At 43.8% G+C, this 22,822-nt stretch overlaps 1 protein-coding gene across 1 annotated transcript; it reads right to left on the reverse strand.

Annotated features, from left to right (window-relative positions):
• Positions 1-15,206: 15,206 nt before the first annotated feature.
• On the reverse strand, positions 15,207-16,267 carry RpS18 (ribosomal protein S18). Its single transcript, XM_067777627.1, has 3 exons — positions 16,118-16,267; positions 15,656-15,841; positions 15,207-15,602 (listed from the first exon to the last, which is right to left on the reverse strand). The coding sequence occupies exons 1-3, from the start codon at positions 16,118-16,120 to the stop codon at positions 15,333-15,335; spliced, it is 459 nt and encodes a 152-aa protein (XP_067633728.1). The 5' UTR covers positions 16,121-16,267; the 3' UTR covers positions 15,207-15,332.
• Positions 16,268-22,822: the final 6,555 nt, after the last annotated feature.

Consider the following 22,822-nt stretch of genomic DNA (forward strand, 5'->3'; position numbering starts at 1 on the left):
TTTCAGGACTACACGCTTAACTTGCTTTGGGGCAAGTTTAGCGTTGTAGTTTTCAATCTTCGAACTCTGCTTGAAATTTCGGCGGTATACCACTTGTCCGGTTTGGAATTTCACATATTTGCTACGGGTATTATAAAACTTTTTACCTCGCTCATGTGCTAGTTTCAGCTCCTTCATTATAGAGTCCCTAATGCTTTGTAGCCTATCTGCTCTAGCATTTATCTCTAAATACACGTCTTTAACTGCCCCCAATTTGCGGCATGTTTCATATGCTGCCGCATGTTGCATCATGGGCATGCCAAACGTGGCATAGTATGGGGAGCAGTTAATGGAAGAGTGTATCGCACTGCGAAGGGCAAAAGCAGCATTGCTGGTACACCTATCCCAGTTCTTTTGATTATCCTTGATGAAGGACCGCACTATTTGGAGCACAGAGCGGTTAACCCTCTCCGCTGCATTCCCTTGAGGGGAATAAAAAGCAGTTCTTATATGTTTAACTCCATACTTATCTAAAAGTTTAGCAAACATGTCGGAGACAAATTGTTTCCCATTATCGGAATGAACGTATTCCGGGACCCCAAAAATGTGAAATACTTCTTTTTACAAAAATTTACAAACATCTACAGACGTGGCTTTACGCATTGGTTTTAAAAAGACGAACACACAAACACATAGACATTACCATCACTAGTACGTGGGTATGGACCCATAAAGTCAATAAACAAACGTTGGAAAGGTCTTTCGGTTACGTGTTGCTTTCCCATGGGCGGTTTATGAAAAATGTTTTGAGTTTTATTTCCCTTGCATACTTCACTCTCTTTTAGGAAGGTTTGTACATCGGTTACTATACCAGGCCAATAGTACTTTAGCGTATTCGGGCTAAGGTTTTGTGGATGCCCCGGGTCCGGCCGAAGGTGAGCTGTGGGAGGATTCCACCAACCCTGCGCGCAACTCCGACGGTACCCAGAGTTTCCAGGCTTGGTCCTGCTGAAGATCGTCTCCCCGGTAAAACTGACTCCTTTTTATATAATTAACCGTCCGACAGGCATAGTTCTGGAAGTTTGTTCTGGTTTTCTGTCACGGTTTTTCTAAGTTCGTCATACTCTTCAGTTCTAAAGTAGTCCGAGTCCAAATCAACGTCCATTAGTCTGTCTGATAGCTGCATTTCCTCCATGTGCGCTCGCGATAGCGTATCGGGAACAACATTGAGTGCTCCTTTTCTGTGCTCGATTTGAAAGTCGTACGCCTGAAGTTTTAAACTCCACCGCGCGAGTCTTCCTGACAGGTCCTTTTGGTTCATCAACCAATTAAGACTTCCGTGGTCGGTTATGATGGTGAAGGGTAAACCTTCGACGTATGGCCTAAATCTTTTCACACTTATCACCGCAGCGTAGCACTCAAGCTCGGTGATAATATAATTACGCTGCGCTTTGTTTAGTTTGGCGGAGATGTATGCTATGGGTCGTTCGTTGTTCTCGTCGTCTAACTGAAATAGTACCCCGCCCACTTCGTCTGTCGAAGCATCGCACTGGATGTAAAAGCGTCTGTCGAAGTCAGGGTGTACCAGTACGGGAGCGGAAATCAAGCTCTCTTTTAGTCGCTCAAAGGACTTTCTTGCTTCTTCTGTCATCGTAAACCTTTTGATTTTTTCTTTTGTGAGACAGTCGTGCAGCGGCGCTGCAATGGTTGCGTAGTCTTGGATAACACGGCGGTACCAGCCTGACATCCCTAGGAACCGTCGGAGCTGTTTTGGCGTTTTTGGTTCGGGGAAATCCCTCACCGCCGCAACCTTGTTTGCATCGGTTCGGATGCATCCATCGCCCACTACATAACCTAGGTACCTAACTTCCCTGAAACAAAACTTGCTTTTCTCGACATTTATGGTAAGGTTGGCTTCACGTAAACACTTAGCGACCTTTTCCAACAAACGTAAATGAGACGAAAAATCTACAGAACAAACTAACAAATTGTCTAAATTCACAAAAACACAATCACGTAAAGAAGCGGGTATAACCTTGTCCATTAGTCTACACATTCTTTGTGCTGTATTACACAGTCCAAACGGCATGACTGTGTACTGCTAAAGGGGCCGCCCTGGTACTGTAAATGCAGTCTTCTCTCCAATGGTATTTGCCAAAAGGCATCTTTTAGGTCGATGGCCGAAATGAACCTGGTATTTTGGAGTCGGCTGAGAATCCCATCAATGTTCGGAAGGGGATAAGCGTCCTTTATAGTTCGCTCATTCACCTTCCTCGAATCGACACAGAGACGCTTCTTTTCACCCTTTATCACCAGCGATACGGGAGAGCTCCAACTGCTATTACTCTCCTCAATCACCCCTAGACCCAGCATGCGGTATAGCTCTGCAAAAACAAGTTTTTGTATGGCTGGTGATATCGGATAGTGACTCTGTTTCACGGGGAGATTCTCATCCGAGACCTCGATCACGTGTTCCTCCAAGTTGGTTTTTCCCAACCCCAATACAGCAAAGGATGGGAACTGCGCCTTGACCCTCTCTAAGGCAATACTTTGCTCTTTCGTGAGGACATGTTGCACGGCATCAAACGACAACTCGCCCTCAGCGGGTACCAATTCCGCAACGGCAGTGCGGGTTGAACGCACCATCTTTCCTCGACTAACAACATCCAGGTCGAAAGCCTGCCAAAAGTCCACCCCTAAATAAACTTCCTGTTGGAGGCCTGGCACGATTAGGAATTCCAAATTATTAACTTCTCCTCCCATAAGACAGACAGAGTGATAGCACCTACTACCGGGGTTTCACCGCCGTTTGCTGTACGAATATTTTGATTAACTTAATGATGCTATTCTCTCTGCCTTCTATCAAATTTCCAACATTTTTTCCTAAACAATTCGCGTTAGCCCCCGAATCTAACAAAGCTAGGACATCCTTGCCTCCAATCTTAGTTTTCGCAAAGAAGCGATTATCTGCCTTGAGGGTTACGATAGTTGACACAATCTTATGGTGGATTCTTTTCATCATTTTCCGCTTTTCGCGCATCTTCTTAATTTTATCGAAACTCCTCTTCTTTATAGAAATTTATTCAAAAAAAAAATACGATGCCTAGCTTCCTCATAATCTATTTTCCTTTGGTGTAGACTTTTTGGTTCGGCTTTCTTCCCTCCTGCTGTATTTTCACTATCCTTCACCCCGCTTTCCCTCTTTAGAATTTTGACGCTGGGTTGGTCTCCGGGTAGTCTGTCTCCTGGCGAGAGCTCCCGGCAATCTCCGCCAGTTGGGAGTTTCCCTTCTTAAACACACAAAAAGACGTATCCTTACCATACGCAAAACAGATCATATTATGGAACGGGGACTTACAATGGTTTTCTTTCTTTAGCTCGTACGGATTCTTTACAAAAAGTCGACAGGCATACCACACGCATAACACAACATTAAATGGTAAGGGAACGCACAAAAAGCATTGGCGGTGGGATTAGGGCTGAACGTTGCCTTCGGCTGTGCCGAATTTCCTTGGATTGTTGTAGTCGTTGGTTGCTGGAATGGCGTTCTACGCTGGAAATTATTGTCCGTGATCGCGTCTACGGGAGTCTGCTTTACTTCCTCATCCACATGTGCCGCTTCGGGATATACTAACTCACTAACGGCTTTGGCCCTACTTTTATTTTCTTTTATGAGCCGTTCCGCTCGCCTACACTCAGCCTTTAACCCAGCCAGCGTGTCGATTTTCGACGCAAACGTTAAATTTGCCAAGTAGGGCTTCAGGTTCCCCCTAATTATCCCTACCAGCTCCTTCTCTGGGATACTTTACCGGAGCCGGAACGTCAAATTATGGACCTCACCGTAGAAGTCGTCGAACCCTTCCAGTGGCTGTTGTTTGCGTTCCATTATCTCGCGGATTATCTCATAATCGGACTCTGCTGTCTTGAAGTGGGCTAGCAGCTCCGCCCTTAGCTCGGAGTACCCAAACTCTGGTTCATCCGAGTGGTCCTCTAAGACCTGCCAGTACCACTTCAAGGCAGAGCCCGTTACGAGACAGTGGAAGTCGGTGAAGAGCTGGAAGTGTGAAATATTATGTTGCTGTCGCAACTTCTCAATTCTAAACAGAAAGCTCTCCACCGTTATTCCTTTACTCGTACCGTCAAACTTCACGTGCCACTTGTCCAGGTCCAACTTCTTCCATTTCGGAGGGTCCTGGGTGTTGCTCGATGAACCTGAACCCCCCAACGTAGCATTTGAATCGACACGCTGGTTGGCTGCTTCTTCCCTACCTCTCTGGAGTCGATGACTGACCAGGCCGGCTACCTATCCCTTGCGCCGAGGTTTCCATCATTGCAAACCTCAGTCACCAAGTCTCTGCCTTGTCGCGGATATTGCGGACCTCGTCCATATACTGCATCATCACCTCATTTTGTTGCGCTATCATTGCCATCATATGGCTCAGCTGGTTTATGTTGATGGCCGTTGAAGTTGGTCTGCCTTGCCGCTGTTCCGCCACATCAGTACACTGGTCCTTTGATGGCTCCTTGCGTCTAGGGATAGCCCCGGGTCCTGATCCGCCAATTACTCCATCAGCTGCTCCCTCCTGCTCCGTGTCGGACATATTGAAAAGTTCGTCGATTTTCCTTGAAAAACTACCTTCCCCCCAGAAAATGAAAACGTTTCGGTTACTCTAAAACTAGACGGACTGACTGATTGGACTATCTGTTCCCCCGATGTCCTAAAAACCTGCGAAGCGTACCTGTTAATTAGGTCCGTTGGTAAGCACTCGGAATGAGGTATGCCCGTATCGATTTGGGTAAAAATGGATCCGATGACCTCGTTCCGCAACGCCCTGGTGATACTTCGAGTCACTATTCGATCCGTGTTCAACCCCAGTCCACCAACAACTTCTTCCTGTGCGTCCCCCTCTTCCATACAAGGAACTTTCGGGTAGATGAAAGGGTTTCGACCAACAATCCCAATCAAAAAGAAAAACAATTCCAAGGCACAAAGGGCTATTCCAAAATTCGGGCTTAAAAATAAAAAGATGTCAACTGTGTAACACTAGAACAACTTAACCTGCTAAATATAGGGGAATTCCAACAAAACCTTTCAAAAATTCAAAATATGGTTACTTTGTAACAAAAGAGAGCTCTAAAAAAGTATGTAAAACGAATTTCAACAAAATGCTTACCTGTCGTACTGAATTTAACTCAACAGTTTAAGCCCGAAGTCAAATTTAAAACAGGGCAAAAAAATCTAAAGATCGAATTATAAAATTATTACCGAACCGTCAAAAAAATGTAAGAGGAAAATTCTACTTAAAGTAAAATATTAAAGTAAGATTTAATAAGTTTAAAAATAGAATTAACAAAAAAATAAAGGCAATCCAACCAGGGTTAAGCTTAACTTCGACCGGGTAACCACCGACTTCAAAAATTTTCAGACTGTAGTTTTAAGCCAGCAAAAAAATAAGATTTGCAAAGGTATTACAAATCAAATAAAAACTTCAAAGATTAAGCTTAACAAGACAAAATTGATATAATAATATAAAATACAAAAAAATTAAAAAGGAAATGCACGTGTGGTAAAAATAAACGTGTAGTATATAAAAATATTAAAAATGGTAATCCTTTTATATGTATGTATGATTTTTATTTAAAAAAATTAAACTTAATTGTTTTTGTTTTGCTTTGTTGTTGCTTAAATGTTTGGTTATAGAAGTAATTATATATGTTATTGGTGTGTGTTGGTGTTGCACCTCGGCGAGGTTCTAGTGAATGTGAGTGAGTGGTCCGTTTGTCTAGTCTAGGTCCTAGTCAACTAAGTCTCCCAAATACGTCCGTTTATTCAGTGTGGCACTACAAGCCTACAAGCTCGGGCCTCAAGCTTGGTTGCCACACTGCTTCAAATCGCCTTCGTGTAGGCTGACTGCAATCCTCACGTGCACGCAGTGCTGGACTACGTACACGGTAGCTTAAAAAGTCACCTACACGCTACAACATCTACTTGTCAATATACTAGCCTTACCACCGAATACCACTTATGCAGCCGTTGCAGCTTACAAAAGGAACTTCTACGGCAAGACGAGTATCCCCCCTTGTGTTTGCTGAAATTGAAAGAAAGGTAAAAGTTATAAATGTAAACATCAGATATCGTTAAGAAACGAGTTATGGGAAAAAGGGTATAGGAAAGAAAGGAAAAGTTATGAAAAAAAAAGGAAAACATTTTCTTGGAAAAATAAAAAAAAAAAAATTTGAGGAATGCAAAAATAAAACAAAATAAAGATGGAACTGAAATTAAGAAAAACTTGAAATTGAAAATTGGGCTATTACGTTGGGCGCCATTGTTGTATAACTAACTGTAGGTAAGGCGAGTGAGCAAAAACTCACCCCTCCCGACGAGCTAGCAGGGGCTTGCCAGCATGCCAAATGCCACCTCCGCCTCACCCCAACAGTCAGTTATACAACAAGGTCCAGTCCCACACATCGACGAGCTTTATAATAAAATAACGAATATAAAAATATATAAAATAACAGCTATTTCCCTGGTATATACAGTTTTTTCGCCTCTTTAATTAGATGTCTGTTGGGATGGTCAGGTTTCTGGGTATTCAACAGAAACTGTTTGGTTAGCATTTCGTTTCTCTAATGGGGAATATTCTCGCCTCATTATGTATATGGTGATCTGGGGACATAAGACAACCCGTGGCGGTTCTGAGGGCGGTATTTTGGCAGGCCTGTAGCTTTTTACAGTGAGTAGTTTTTAGGCTTGGCGACCATGTCGGGGACGCGTAGCATGCAATCGGCTGGCCAATTGCTTTGTAAGTGGTAATGAGCGTTTCTTTATATTTACCCCAGGTACTGCCAGTAAGAGATTTGAAGATTTTATTGCGGCTCTGGATTTTCGGTACAATTGCGGCTGCATGCTCACCAAAATGTAGATCCTGCTTGAACGCCACACACAAGATTTTGGGGTGTAAGACAGTCGGTAGCGTAGTGCCATTTACGTGGATGTTCAAAATGGTCGACATTTGGGACGTCCATGTTGTAAATAAGGTAGCCGATGATTTAGTAGGTGATAACGCCTAGTTTCGGGAGGTAAAAAGCTGGAGATCAGGGAGATAGCCGTTTATTTTCTTTGCAAGCTCATCGATCTGGACCTGGGCCTCTGGCACTAAATATTATTGAATTGCTAGTTGACGCCGTTGATGGTAGATATTAGTGGTGTGCGCAATACCGGCGTGAAAAAGAATATCAGCCATGATAATTCATTTCACTGGCCAACCAAAGCTACCACTAGGTGTTAATCCTGAGGCAGCCTAACTTTGCTCTCAAGCCTTTTTTGTTTGCATTATACTCTATGCAAGTTCAGCGATCCAGAGTATTTCGGCCTCTGATTGATGAGCCAACACGACCAGGGGCTTAAGGAGTCATCTCCGTAAGTATTATGAGGAAATACGGAACCTAAGAACTCAGCCGTATGAAGCCAAAAAACACAAGCAGGTCCTCAGTGAACTCCATAGACAGGCGTCGGGATTTTATGCCGGGAATTGCCCGGTGAATCCAGTACTCAAAGGACAGTACCCAAAACTTGCGGAAGAGGAACGCAGACTCCCCAGGGAAACACGAGTCACATTAGCTCAACTGGCTACTGTAACAGGTTAAACTCTTACCTCTCCAGAATCAACCCCGACAAAATGTATGCCCCGCTTGCAATGTGTCGCAACATGACACCAACCATCTCTTTAATTGTAATGTAGAACCAACGCTTCTAACACCCCTCTCATTATGGTCCACCCCTGTTGAAAAAGCAAGTTTCATTGGACTCCCGTTAGAGGACATTGACGACAATTTGTGATCGGTCGCACCTATTAGATAGGGCGATGCACTGCTACAACAAAAACAACAACAGTTGAAATGGAGGCGGTCTCGCATTTATCACCCACCACTCAGTAATCTATTTGATCCCGACGTCGGCCGTAGGGACAGTCTCCTGGAACGTTAAGGCATATATGTCCGGTCAGGCGATGCAAACTTAGAAATCATCAACATCTAAATCCCTCCTGCTCACTGGGAAAATCGCATTATCCACGATTTGTGGCATTCTGATCTACTGGCGGACAGCAGTGGGGAGGTCATCATTCATGCTAAACCATCTAAAGCAGTAGGCCCAGACGGCATAGCCATGTCAATGCTTAAAAAACTTGGCAAAGAGGGATTTAATTATCTAGCGCATGCCTTCAACCTGTTCCTGTCCACCTTCGTCATCCGCCAAAATGCAAAATGCCCATGGTGTTTCCGCTACTAAAGTCTGGGAAGCTAGCTAACGTGGGATAATCTTATCGTCCGATATCTCTGCTATCGCCAGCAGCCAAGACACTTGAAGCCATTTTGCTTCCCTATTTCACTGTAAATTTGCGGCTTGCCAATCATCAATATGGCTTTCGAAAACTTCATAGCAAAACCACCGCGCTAAACGCCATCAACACGCAGATAAATTGCGGATTGAATCAAAAACTCCACCACAGAACAGTACTCGTTGCGCAAGACCTATCAAGAGTTTTTGATACTGTCAATCACGGCACGTTACTGCATGACTTGGACCCAAATTTTATACCTGGTCGGCAAACATCGGTGCAAATCAGGACCATAACATCTAAATCCAGAAGAATTAACCAAGTGGTACCACAGGGTGGTGTCCTATCCCCGCTTTTAACTTCTACATATCGAAGCTACCTTCGCCACCAGTAGCAGTCACTATTGTATCCTACGCCCATGACTGCACAACAACGGCCACAGGTCCAGTCCCACACATCGAAGAGCTTTATAATAAAATAACAGCTATTTCCCTGATCTCTACAGTTTTTTCGCCCCTTTAATCAGATGTCTGTTGGGATGGTCAGGTTTCTGGGTATTCAACAGAAACAGTTTGGTTGGCATTTCGTTTCTCTAATGGGGAATATTCTCGCCTCATTATGTAGATGGTGTTCTGGGGACAAAAGACAACCCGTGGCGGTTCTGAGGGCGGTATTTTGGCAGGCCTATAGCTTCTTACAGTGAGTAGTTTTTAGGCTTGGCGACCATGTCGGGGACGCTTAGCATGCAATTGGCTGGCCAATTGCTTTGTAAGTGGTAATTAGCGTTTCTTTATGTTGTTGTTGTTGTAGCGATTAGTTACTCCCCGAAGGCTTTGGGGAGTGTTATCGATGTGATGGTCCTTTGTCGGATACAGATCCGATACGCTCCGGTAACACAGCACCATTAAGGTGCTGGCCCGACCATCTCGGGAACGATTTATATGGCCACATTAAACCTTCAGGCCATCCCTCCCTCCCCACCCCCAAGTTCCATGAGGAGCTTGGGGTGGCCAGAGCCTCGTCTGTTAGTGAAACGGGATTCGCCGCTCGAAGGTGAGGTTGACAATTAGGTTGGAGAAGCTATATATTGCGCTACACAACCCCTTGAATCCCTAGCGTTTCTTTATCTTTACCCCAGGTACTGCCAGTAAGAGATTTGAGGATTTTATTGGGGCTCTGGATTTTCGGTACAATTGCGGCTGCATGCTTACCAAAATGTAGATCCTGCTCGAACGCCACACCCAAGATTTTGGGTTGTAAGACAGTCGGTAGCGTAGTGCAATTTACGTGGATGTTCAAAATGGTCGACATTTGGGACGTCCATGTTGAAAATAAGGTAGCCGATGATGAGTAGGTGATAACGCCTAGTTTCGAGAGGTAAAAAGCTGGAGATAAGGAGATAGCCGTTTATTTTCTTTGCAAAGCTCATCGATCTGAACCTGAACCTGTGGCACTAAATATTATTGAATTGCTAGTTGACGCCGTTGATGGTAGATATTAGTGGTGTGCACAATACCGGCGTGAAAAAGAATATCAGCTATGATCATTCATTTCACTGGCCAACCAAAGCTACCACTAGGTGTTAATCCTGAGGCAGCCTAACTTTGCTCTCAAGCCTTTTTTGTTTGCATTATACTCTATGCAAGTTCAGCGATCCAGAGTATTTCGGCATCTGATTGATGAGCCAACACCGCCCAGGGGCTTAAGGAGTCATCTCCGTAAGCATTATGAGGAAATACGGCACCTAAAAACTCAGCCGTATGAAGCCAAAAAACACAAGCAGGTCCTCAGTGAACACCATAAACAGGCGTCGGACTTTTGTGCCGGGAATTGCCCAGTGAATCCAGTACTCAAAGGACAGTACCCAAAACTTGCGGAAGAGGAAAGCAGACTCCCCAGGGAAACACGAGTCACACTAGCTCAACTGGATACTGTAACAGGTTAAGCTCTTACCTATCCAGAATCAACCCCGACATACAAAATGTATGCCCCGCTTGCAATGTGTCCCAACATGACACCAACCATCTCTTTAATTGTAATGTAGAACCAACGCTTCTAACACCCCTCTCATTATGGTCCACCCCTGTTGAAACAGCAAGTTTCCTTGGACTCCCGTTAGAGGACATTGATGACAATTTGTGATGTTGTTGTTGTTGTTGTAGCGATAAGGTTGCTCCCCGAAGGCTTTGGGGAGTGTTATCGATGTGATGGTCCTTTGCCGGATAAAGATCCGGTACGCTCCGGTACCACAGAACCATTAAGGTGCTAGCCCGACCATCTCGGGAACGATTTATGTGGCCGCATTAAACTTTCAGGCCATTCCCCCTCCCCACCACCAAGTTCCATGAGGAGCTTGTGGTCGCAGAGCCTCGTCTGTTAGTGAAACAGGATTCGCCGCGGATAGGTGAGGTTGACAATTGGGTTCGGAGGAGCTATATATTGCGCTGGCAACCTGAAGGGTTGCGATACACAACCCCTTGAATCTGGTATTTTAGTCGCCTCTTACGACAGGCATACCTACCGCGGGTATATTCTTATCCCCTAACCCGCTGGGGCGACAAATTTGTGATCGGTCGCACCTATTGGATAGAGCGATGCACTGCTACAACAAAAACAACAACAGTGGAAATGGAGGCGGTCTTGCATTTATCACCTACCACTCAGTAATCTATTTGATCCCGGCGTCGGCCGTAGGGACAGTCTCCTGGAACGTCAAGGCATATCTGTCCGGTCAGGCAATGCAAACCTAGAAATCATCAACATCTACATCCCTCCTGCTCACCGGGGAAAATCGCATTATCCTAGGCGATTTCAATGCCCACTACGATTTGTGGCATTCTGATCTACTGCCGGACAGCAGTGGGGACGTCATCATTCATGCTATACCATCTAAAGCAGTAGGCCCAGACGGCATAGCCATGCCAATGCTTAAAAAACTTGGCAAAGAGGGATTTAATTATCTAGCGCATGCCTTCAACCTGTCCCTGACCACCTTCGTCATCCCCCAAAATGCAAAATGCCCAGGGTGTTTCCGGTACTAAAGTCTGGGAAGCTAGCTAACGTGGGAGAATCTTATCGTCCGATATCTCTGCTATCGCCAGCAGCCAAGACACTTGAAGCCATTTTGCTTCCCTATTTCACTGTAAATTTGCGGCTTGCCAATCATCAATATGGCTTTCGAAAACTTCATAGCAAAACCACCGCGCTAAACGCCATCAACACGCAGATGATTGCGGATTGAATCAAAAACTCCACCACAGAACAGTACTCGTTGCGCTAGACTATCAAAAGTTTTTGATACTGTCAATCACGGCACGTTACTGCATGACTTGGACCCAAATTTTCTACCTGGTCGGCAAACATCGGTGCAAATCAGGAACATAACATCTAAACCCAGAAGAAATAACCAAGTGGTACCACAGGGTGGTGTCCTATCCCCGCTTTTGTTTAACTTCTACATATCGACGCTACCTTCGCCACCAGAAGCAGTCACTATTGTATCCTACGCCCCTGACTGCACAACAACGCCACAGGTCCAGCCCCACACATCGACGAGCTTTATAATAAAATGGCAGCTATTTCCCTGATCTCTACAGTTTTTTCGCCTCTTTAATCAGATGTCTGTTGGGATGGTCAGGTTTCTGGGTATTCAACAGAAACTGTTTGGTTAGCATTTCATTTGTCTAATGAGGAATATTTTCGCCTCATTATGTAGATGATGTTCTGGGGACATAACACAACCCGTGGCGAATCTGAGGGCGGTAAACTTCAAAAAAGGAAAGTGGGAAGAATATAAATCTGCAACAGACAGCAGCTTTGCTGCCCTCCCTATCCCGACTGATGCCCGCCAAGGGGAGCGTGCCTTCCGTAAGGTCATTGAATCCGCCTCGGCACATTTCATTCCCGCCGCGAGAATTCCCGAAATTCGGCCCCACTTCCCGGCGGAGGCCGCGAGCTTAGCGAGGGAACGCGACCTTATAAGACAGCTTGATCCAGGCGACCCCCAAATAAGGGATATAAACCAACGAATCAGATTGCTTGTGGACGAACACAAGCGGGCGAAATGGGAAGAGCACCTAAGAGGTTGTAACCTCTCTACCGGTGTAGGTAAACTTTGGTCCACCGTAAAGTCCCTATCGAATCCGACTAAGCACAAAGACAAAGTTTCCATCGCCTTTGGCGATAAGGTGCTGTCGGATGCGGAAAAATGCGCGAGCGCTTTCTGCCGACAATATATAATGCATCCTACGGTCGACAAAGATAGACGGAGAGCCAATAGGCACGCACATAAACACAAATTCAGCGCGTCACCAATCACCATCACCGCTAGAGGTTGAGGACGCCATTGGTCGCGCTAAACCATCCAAAGCAGTGGGCCCAGACGACATAGCCATGCCGATGCTTAAAAACCTAGGGAAAGAGGGTTTCAAATATTTAGCGCATGTCTTCAACCTGTCTCTCTCCACCTTTGCCATACCCGAGAAATGGAAAATGGCCAAGGTGGTCCCGCTACTAAAGCCTGGGAAACCAGCTAACGTAGGTGAGTCATATCGTCCGATATCTCTCCTATCGCCAGTGGCAAAGACGCTTGAAGCCATTTTGCTCCCTTATTTCCAAGCACATTTGCAGCTAGCCCCTCAGCATGGCTTCAGAAAACTCTATAGCACTACCTCCGCGCTAAATGTCATTAGCACCCAGATAAATTGCGGTTTGAATCAATACCCCCACCATAGAACAGTACTCGTAGCGCTAGACCTATCAAAAGCCTTTGATACGGTCAACCATGGCTCATTACTGCAAGACCTGGAAGGGTCTACCCTTCCCCCATGACTTAAAAGGTGGACCGCAAATTTTCTGGGTGGTCGGCAGGCATCGGTGCAATTCAGAAACGAAACATCAAAACCAAGGAGAATTAAACAAGGGGTGCCACAGGGTGCTGTCCTATCCCCACTTTTGTTTAATTTCTATATATCTAAGCTACCTTCACCACCGGAAGGAGTCACAATCGTTTCCTACGCCGATGACTGCACAATAATGCCACAGGCCCAGGCCCAGAGATCGATGAGCTATGCAATAAAATAAACGGCTATCTCCCTGATCTCTCCAGTTTTTTCGCCTCGCGAAACCTGGCATTGTCACCGACTAAATCTTCCGCGACCTTATTTACAACATGGACGCCCCAAATGTCGACCATATTGAACATCCACGTCGATGGCACTACGCTACCGACTGTCCTACACCCCAAAATCTTGGGTGTGACGTTTGATCAGGATCTACATTTTGGTGCGCACGCAACCGCAATTGTTCCGAGGATTCAGAGCCGTAATAAAATCCTCAAATCCCTTGCTGGCAGTACCTGGGGAAAAGATAAAGAAATGCTCATGACCACATACAAAGCAATTAGCCAGCCGATTACGTGCTACGCGTTACCCATATGGTCGCCAAGCCTAAAAACTACCCACTGGAAGAAACTACATGCCTGCCAAAATACTGCTCTCAGAATCGCCACGGGCTGTCTTCTTATGTCCCCAGAACACCATCTGCATAATGAGGCGAGAATACTCCCCATCAGGGAGAGAAATGAGATGCTGACCAAACAGTTTCTGTTGAATACCCAGAAACCTGGGCATCCCAACAGACATCTGATTGACGAACCAGCACCGCCTAGGGACCTAAGGAGTCATCTCCGTAAGCATTTTGAGGAAATACGGCACCTGAGAACCCAGCCGTATGAAGCCAAAAACAGAAGCAGGTCCTTGGTGAACTCCATAGACAGGCGTCGGATCTTTATGTCGGGAATTGCCCGGTGAATCCAGTACTTGAAGAAAAATATCCAGAACTCGCGGAAGAGGAACGCATACTCCCCAGGGAAACGCGTGTCACTCTTGCTCAACTTCGTTCTGGATACTGTAACAGGTTAAACTCTTACCTATCCAGAATCAACCCTGACATACAAAATGTATGCCCCGCTTGCAATGTGTCCCCACATGACACCAACCATCTCTTCAATTGTAATGTGGAACCAACGCCTCTAACACCCCTTTCCTTATGGTCTACCCCTGTTGAAACGGCAAGTTTCCTTGGACTCCCGTTAGAGGATATTGATGACAATTTGTGATCGGTCGCGGCTATTAGGTGGGGCGAGCATTGCTACAACAACAACAACAACAAATATGAGGGCGGTATTTTGGCAGGCCTGTAGCTTCTTACAGTGAGTAGTTTTAAGGCTTGGCGACCATGTCGGGGACGCGTAGCATGCAATCGGCTGGCCAATTGCTTTGTAAGTGGTAATGAGCGTTTCTTTATCTTTACCCCAGGTACTGCCAGTAAGAGATTTGAAGATTTTATTGCGGCTCTGGATTTTCTGCTGCATGCTCACTAAAGTGTAGATCCTGCTCGACCCCCACACACAAGATTTCGGGGTGGAAGACAGTCGGTAGCGTATTGCCATTTACGTGGACGTTCAAAATGGTCGACATTTGGGACGTCCATGTTGTAAATAAGGTAGCCGATGATTTAGTAGGTGATAACCGTTTATTTTCTTTGCAAAGCTCATCGAACTGGACGTGGTCCTGTGGCACTAAATATTATTGAATTGCAAGTTGACGCCGTTGATGGTAGATATTAGTGGTGTGCAACCAAAGCTACCACTAGGTGTTAATCCTGAGGCAGCCTAACTTTGCTATCAAGCCTGTTTTGTTTGCATTATACTCTATGCAAGTTCAGCGATTCAGAGTATTTCGGAATAGGTACGTGCCGTAGAAGGTATTGCATTTTTCGTATGGACATTTCACCCAAAAATGCATGAATTTGATAAGCAAACACAATTTTAAATTTATTAACGGTAACGTTTTAAACGTAACACCTCACATTTAAGAAACCCATGTCTTTTTCATTTGTTTTATATCAAAATTTGCATTCTATTATTAACGTATGCATATTCTCACACTAAAAATACGCATGAACTTCGAAAATAAAACAAAAAATATTGGAAATTGTAAAATACAGAGCAGTTTACTTCTTCTTCGACACGCCCACAGTGCGACCACGACGGCCGGTTGTTTTGGTGTGCTGACCACGCACACGTAGACCCCAGTAGTGACGAAGACCACGGTGCGAACGAATTTTCTTCAAACGTTCCAAATCTTCACGCAATTTGGAATCCAAATTGGCAGAAGTCAACTGTGTGTATTTACCATCAATGATATCTTTTTGTCTATTGAGGAACCAGTTGGGCACTTTGTATTGCAAAGGGTTTGAGATGATGGTGACAATTTTATCAACCTGTAGATACAAATATATTAAATTTATACAAAATCCTTGCTGTAATAATTTACCTCCTCCTCAGTGCATTCACCAGCGCGCTTGGTCAAATCGACATCGGCTTTCTTCAGTACAATGTTGGAGTAACGGCGACCGACACCCTTGATGGCGGTCATGGCAATACCAACTTTGCGTTTGCCATCGATGTTCGTACTCATAATACGAAGAATATGTTGAAACTTTTCTGGTATCACAAGCGACTACAAAATTAATAAAACAAAAGTGTTCAGATTAATATACAAGGACACATTTGCAAAAAAAATAATTTTAGATTTGTTGACTTTATATCGGCTCTTCTAGTTGGCAGAAAAAAATTCGCATATTTTCAACCACTTTCCCTAAGCATATTTATTAAAAATATTTTGCATATCTTATAGGAAATGGTACGTTGTTAATTGGCCTTCCATTTCAAGACAGTATTTTTAATTGTTCATGAAGATGTCTAAGAAATATTACGATTTTTTTACGTCCCGTACCATTTTGCACTTTGTCAAGCTATTAAGTTCAAGCGAAAAAGACTTCAGAGCGGAAGCAGAAGAAACGTCAAGCAAAGTAACGAGTACGTTTATTTTTGTGGTGAGTAAATTGGTGTTTGAAATGGTGACATTTCTGAGTTTGTTCAACAAAATAGTAGAGAAAAACTGTACGGATAGATGACGCCCAACACCAACAATTTTAATTTCAATTAAACAAGTAAGACCGTTCTTTTCATTTGAAAGTACCAGAGAATTTAAACACAATGACAGAGAATTTAAACACAAACCAAAGCAAAAAAGTACAAATGTACATACATATATACATATTCAATAATACTCCAATTAAACGCAGACATGTATAAAAAGCTTGGTCGCTTTGATGCTGTGGCAGTGTCTTAAGTTATTAATAAAACAACTTGTCGCTTTCCGCGTTATGAAGCGACCAAATCAATTATGGCAATCCGCGTATACGGCCATGGATATGTAAATATCAATGCTCGTAGCAATAAGCCGACGAAATACAATAGGCACGAGCCAAATTATGTGTCGTCGGTGGTTAAAAGTGTTGCCGTTTATACCTTTAATAACTCACAGCTAAAAGGGGAGTTTATTATAAAATTAAAATAAACGAATTTATTGCTCTTTTGCGAAATAATGTTACATTTCTTCGCAAAATTACTTTAATTTATTTCGCCGCTCCCATATATTAATTTCTATCTATGAAAACAATGTAAAATTCTTACTTTGTACTGACATGTGTTAAACAAGTCAGCATATACAGTATGACGTCATAGTGCGAATTCGGGCCAGAAACGGGTAAAACACCACTCTTATGTAGCAACTGCAACACAGTTGCTGCAAATTTGGCTGCGTGACTGCGCGAACAATTTTTCGGCAGAATATGATAGGGGGTTTCAAATAGCAAATAAAAATGTCCATAAGCTGTGACAACTCGGCAATTCAGGATATGAGAAAATTATTTGCAATAATTTATATGAACAATGGATGGAAATTTTTAGATTATATTGCTAATATGTTAGTGGACATTTACTAGGCAATATCTGTGCATGTTTATTTGCATTTTTTACTACCATATTAGTACTTTCATACAGGCTTATAAATAGTTTGGTATTATTTCAAAGGAAAAGTGCGGGGTTATGAAAGTAGTTATGCTCGTCATAATGAATACCCCCAATATGCATCGAAGTTGGAATTTATAAAATCGCAAAAATTTGTCTTTTGACGATTTTATCAAATGATGCCGGAAAGGTCCTCAAATGATCCCCTAATAGTTCCGAAATGACCGTGACGGGATCCCGAACGGATCCCGACAACTATCCAGAAATTATGCCGAAAGGGTCCGCAAATGATCCCGTATTAGTCGAGAAAAAGTCCGGAAATGACCCCGACGGGATCCCGGATGAACCCCAAAAACCATCCAGAAATGATGCCGGTAGGTATCCCAAATGATCCCGAAATAATCCCGAAATGACCTCGTCGGCATCCCGGACGGATACCGAAAATTATCCAGAAATGATGCCGGAAAGGTCCACAAATGATCCCCTAATAGTCCCGAAATTACCCTGATGGGATCCCGGACGGATCCCAAAACCATCCAGAAATTATGCCGGAAGAGCCCCCAAATGATCCCGAAAAAGTCCCCAAATGACCCCGACGATATCCCGGACGGATCCCGAAAACCATCCAGAAATGATGCCGGAAGAGCCCCCAAATGATCCCGAAAAAGTCCCCAAATGACCCCGACGAGATCCCGCACGACGGAACCCGAAAACCATCCAGAAGTGATGCCGGAAGAGCCCCAAATGATCCCGAAAAAGTCCCCAAATGACCCCGACATACTCCAAAAAAGGTTCCGAAATGGCTCCGAGGGAATCAACGACGGATCGCGAAAACCATACAGAAATGATTCCGGAAGGATCCCAAAACGATCCCGAAATAGTCCGGAAATGACCCAGATGGGATCCCGCACAGATCCAGAAATGATCCCGGAAGGGTCCCCAAATGATCGCGAAATAGTCCCGAAATGATTCCGGAATAGTCCCGAAAATGTTCCAAAATAACCCCGACGGGATCCCGGACGGATCCCGTAAACTATACAGAAATGATCCCGGAAGGGTCCCAAAATGATCCCGAAATAGTCCCGAAAAAGTCCCGAAATTACCCCGGCGTAATCCCGGACCGATCCCGAAAACCATCCAGAAATGATCCCGGAAGGGTCTCGATATGACCCTTACGGGATCACAAATAAGGTGAAGCTAATTATAAAACCATGTTAATAAGGCAGCAGGCGCATTGGAGCGAATAAAAAGTTAGATAGAAACATACAGGTAAAGCTAATAAAAGCGTGCTAATAAAAACAATTGATGGAGGGCGGATGGCGGGAGTAGAGGAGAGGACCACTGATCGTTCCTCCAAAATTGTCTAGATCTCGTTCTGTATGTACCAGATACCAAAAACTATTGATTTAGGAGAAAATTTAGATTGAGTTATAACAATTTATGAATTTTACACCAGAGGGGGAGATAAAGGGGGGCGGGCGGAGGGTGTCACTGCTTACTTTGTAAGCCCTCGACTTATTTGACCCCTTGAGTCTGTGATATTGGTGAAGGCCAGTATACGTAAAGTTATAATGTGTAAAAATTATGAAAATAATTTCTCGAAGGGTCGTGGGACCGCCACCCCTCTTTCCATGTTCGAAAAAAATTTCGCTAGTAGACTACTGTCTGTGTCCCAAATTTCATCAAAATCCGTGTAGCCATTCTGGCGTGATTCAGTCGCAAAGACGAAAAAATATAATAATTAAATTATAACTGTTCCTAGGGGGCGGGGACCACGCCCCTTTTGAAAAATATATAGCTAGTAGATCCTTCTAGACTATTGGCTATATGTGTGCAAAATTTCATCCAAATCGGTCCAGCCGTTCTTGCGTTATTGAGTCACAAAGACAAACGTCTGGACAAACATCCAAACATCCAAACATCCAAACATCTAAACATCCAAACATCTTAACATCCAAACTTTCCCATTTATAATATATATTAGATATAGATTAGATATATGTATACCAATCTAGGTTTGTTTATAGCCACTCACCATTTAGGTGATTAAATTTTCAATTTCCCTACATCTAATATCTAATATTATCTAATATATTTTATAAATGGGAAAGTTTGGATGTTAAGATGTTTGGATGTTTGGATGTTTAGATGTTTGGATGTTTGGATGTTTGGATGTTTGCATGTTTGTCCAGACGTTTGTCTTTGTGACTCAATAACGCAAGAACGGCAGGACCGATTTGGATGAAATTTTGCACACATATAGCCAATAGTCTAGAAGGATCTACTAGCTATATATTTTTCAAAAGGGGCGTGGTCCCCGCCCCCTAGGAACAGTTATAATTTAATTATTATATTTTTTCGTATTTGCGACTGAATCACGCCAGAATGGCTACACGGATTTTGATGAAATTTGGGACACAGACAGTAGTCTACTAGCGAAATTTTTTTCGAACATGGAAAGAGGGGTTGGGGTCCCACGACCCCTCGAGAAATTATTTTTCATAGTTTTTACACATTATAACTTTACGTAGACTGGCCTTCACCAATATCACAGACTCAAGGGGTCAAATAAGTCGAGGGCTTACAAAGTAAGCAGTGACACCCTCCGCCCGCCCCCCTTTATCTACCCCCTCTGGTGTAAAATCCATAAATTGTTATAACTCAATCTAAATTTTCTCCTAAATCAATAATTTTTGGTATCTGGTACATACAGAACGAGATCTAGACAATTTTGGAGGAACGATCAGTGGTCCTCTCCTCTACTCCCGCCATCCGCCCTCCATCAATTGTTTTTATTAGCACGCTTTTATTAGCTTTACCTGTATGTTTCTATGTAACTTTTTATTCGCTCCAATGCGCCTGCTGCCTTATTAACATGGTTTTATAATTAGCTTCACCTTATTTGTAATCCCGTAAGGGTCATATCGAGACCCTCCGGGATCATTTCTGGATGGTTTTCGGGATCGGTCCGGGATTACGCCGGGGTAATTTCGGGACTTTTTCGGGACTATTTCGGGATCATTTTGGGACCCTTCCGGGATCATTTCTGTATAGTTTTCGGGATCCGTCCGGGATCCCGTCGGGGTTATTTTGGGACATTTTCAGGACTATTCCGGAATCATTTCGGGACTATTTCGCGATCATTTGGGGACCCTTCCGGCATCATTTCTGGATGGTTTTCGGGATCCGTCCGGGATCCCGTCGGGGTACTTTCGGGATCATTTGCGTACCTTCGAGAGATAAATTCTTGATGGTTTCCGGGATCATTACGGGACTTTTTCGGGGTCAGTTTGGGTCCTTTCCGTAAGCATTCCTGGATGGTTTTAGGGATGCGTCCGGGATCCCGTCGGCGTCATTTTGGGACTTTTGCGGGATCATTTGGGGTCTCTTCCGGCATCATTTCTGGATGGTTTACGGGATCCGTCCGGGATCCCGTCGGCGTAATTTTGGGACTTTTGCGGGATCATTTATTTTATTTATTTATTTTATTTTATTTATTTATTTATTTATTTAAAATACACATATAAGACATAGTCTTTTACAGTGCCATATTTGCTATTATTCTTATTACTAGTACAAAGTAAGTTTAAAAGCTAGAAACAAAAATAGAAGTAACATTCAAACCATACAGCATATGTTCCATGGAGGTAAGTAAAAAAGAAAAAGAAAAAGTAAAATACAAAAGAATGTTCAAGAACAAAGGGTGCGATGTACAGCTAATTTGAAGCACTTAGGATTTGATTCTAATTTTACTTTATTAGGCAAAGCATTCCACAACTGCACAGCCCTAACGAAAAACATTCTCGATGTTACTGAATACTTAAAATGCGGTACAATTAGATTGCAAGTACGGGATGATTGTGCGAAAGTAAGTTTTACAAAAAGGCATTCCGGCGTACGAGAAAAGATAATCTTATGTATAAATATTAGTAAACGACGGTCAAAGAATGCTGATAAACTGCATTCAAGAATAGTTTTTGAGAAGTTCGAAATATGATCATATTTCCGTTTAAGATAGATATATCTGGCACAATTATTAATCAGTAGTTGATATTTGTTCATGGAAGCTTTATCCAGGCAACCATATATCAATTCATGGTAAGATATTATTGGTATTAATAGACTTTTGACAAGTTTAAGTTTTATATCTTCTCGAATAAAATAAGCCGTTTTCCATAAATGCCTTAACATATAATATAACCTACTAATTGAGGAATTCACATGATCAACACAAGTTAGGTGCTTATTTAAGATAAATCCAAGAGTTTTGACATTCTTCTCATATTTCACAACACTTCCATTTATAACTAGCGGAGAAATGCCATTCAGATTGTAGGAAAAATGTGAAATAGCGATCGCCTGTGTTTTGGATGCATTAAGGTGTAGCTTGTTCTTTTTAGACCATTGAAATATAGCTTCTAAATCTTCATTTAATCGGCAAACTAAATCCTCTATTAAGCCAAGAGGGGCAGAAAGGTATATCTGAGCATCATCCGCGTAGAGGTGAATGGATACTTTACGACAGCATTTTTCTATGTCATTAATGTACAAACTAAATAAAATTGGACCAAGAATAGAACCCTGTGGAACCCCCGATTTTACTGGTAATAACCTGGATCCACGATCCCCACATATTACCCGTTGGTACCTGTTTGTCAAATAGCTCTCAAGCAGCTTCACAGCATCGCTACTGAATCCAAAATATTTTTTTAGCTTATGCAGGAGAATTCTGTGGCAGACCGTGTCGAATGCCTTAGAGAAGTCCAATAACGTAAGAATTGTGAGTTCGCCATTGTCAAATTTTGGTCATTTGGGGTCTCTTCCGGCATCATTTCTGGATGGTTTACGGGATCCGTCCGGGATCCTGTCGCGGTCATTTTGGGACTTTTGCGGGATCATTTGGGGTCTCTTCCGGCATCATTTCTGGATGGTTTACGGGATCCGTCCGGGATCCTGTCGGGGTCATTTTGGGACTTTTGCGGGATCATTTGGGGTCTCTTCCGGCATCATTTCTGGATGGTTTACGGGATCCGTCCGGGACCCTGTCGGGGTCATTTTGGGACTTTAGCGGGATCATTTGGGGTCTCCTCCGGCATCATTTCTGGATGGTTTACGGGATCCGGTCCGGGATCCTGTCGGGGTCATTTTGGGACTTTTGCGGGATCATTTGGGGTCTCTTCCGGCATCATTTCTGATGCTTTACGGGATCCGTCCGGGATCCTGTCGCGGTCATTTTGGGACTTTTGCGGGATCATTTGGGGTCTCTTCCGGCATCATTTCTGGATGGTTTACGGGATCCGTCCAGGATCCTGTCGGGGTCATTTTGGGACTTTTGCGGGATCATTTGGGGTCGCTTCCAGCATCATTTCTGGATGGTTTTCGGGATCCGTCGGGGATCCTGTCGGGGTCATTTTGAGACTTTTGCGGGATCATTTGGGGTCTCCTCCGGCATCATTTCTGGATGGTTTACGGGATCCGTCCGGGATCCCGTCGGCGTCATTTTGGGACTTTTGCGGGATCATTTGGGGTCTCTTCCGGCATCATTTCTTGATGGTTTACGGGATCCGTCCGGGATCCTGTCGGGGTCATTTTGGGACTTTTGCGGGATCATTTGGGGTCTCTTCCA

Source organism: Eurosta solidaginis, chromosome 3 (genome assembly GCF_040869045.1).
Source record: "Eurosta solidaginis isolate ZX-2024a chromosome 3, ASM4086904v1, whole genome shotgun sequence".
Lineage (NCBI taxonomy): Eukaryota > Metazoa > Arthropoda > Insecta > Diptera > Tephritidae > Eurosta > Eurosta solidaginis.

Coding starts and splice junctions, on each gene's coding strand:
- RpS18 (XM_067777627.1), bottom strand. Junction 15,603..15,655: donor GTGAATGCACTGAGGAGGAG/GTAAATTATTAC, acceptor TTGTATCTACAG/GTTGATAAAATTGTCACCAT.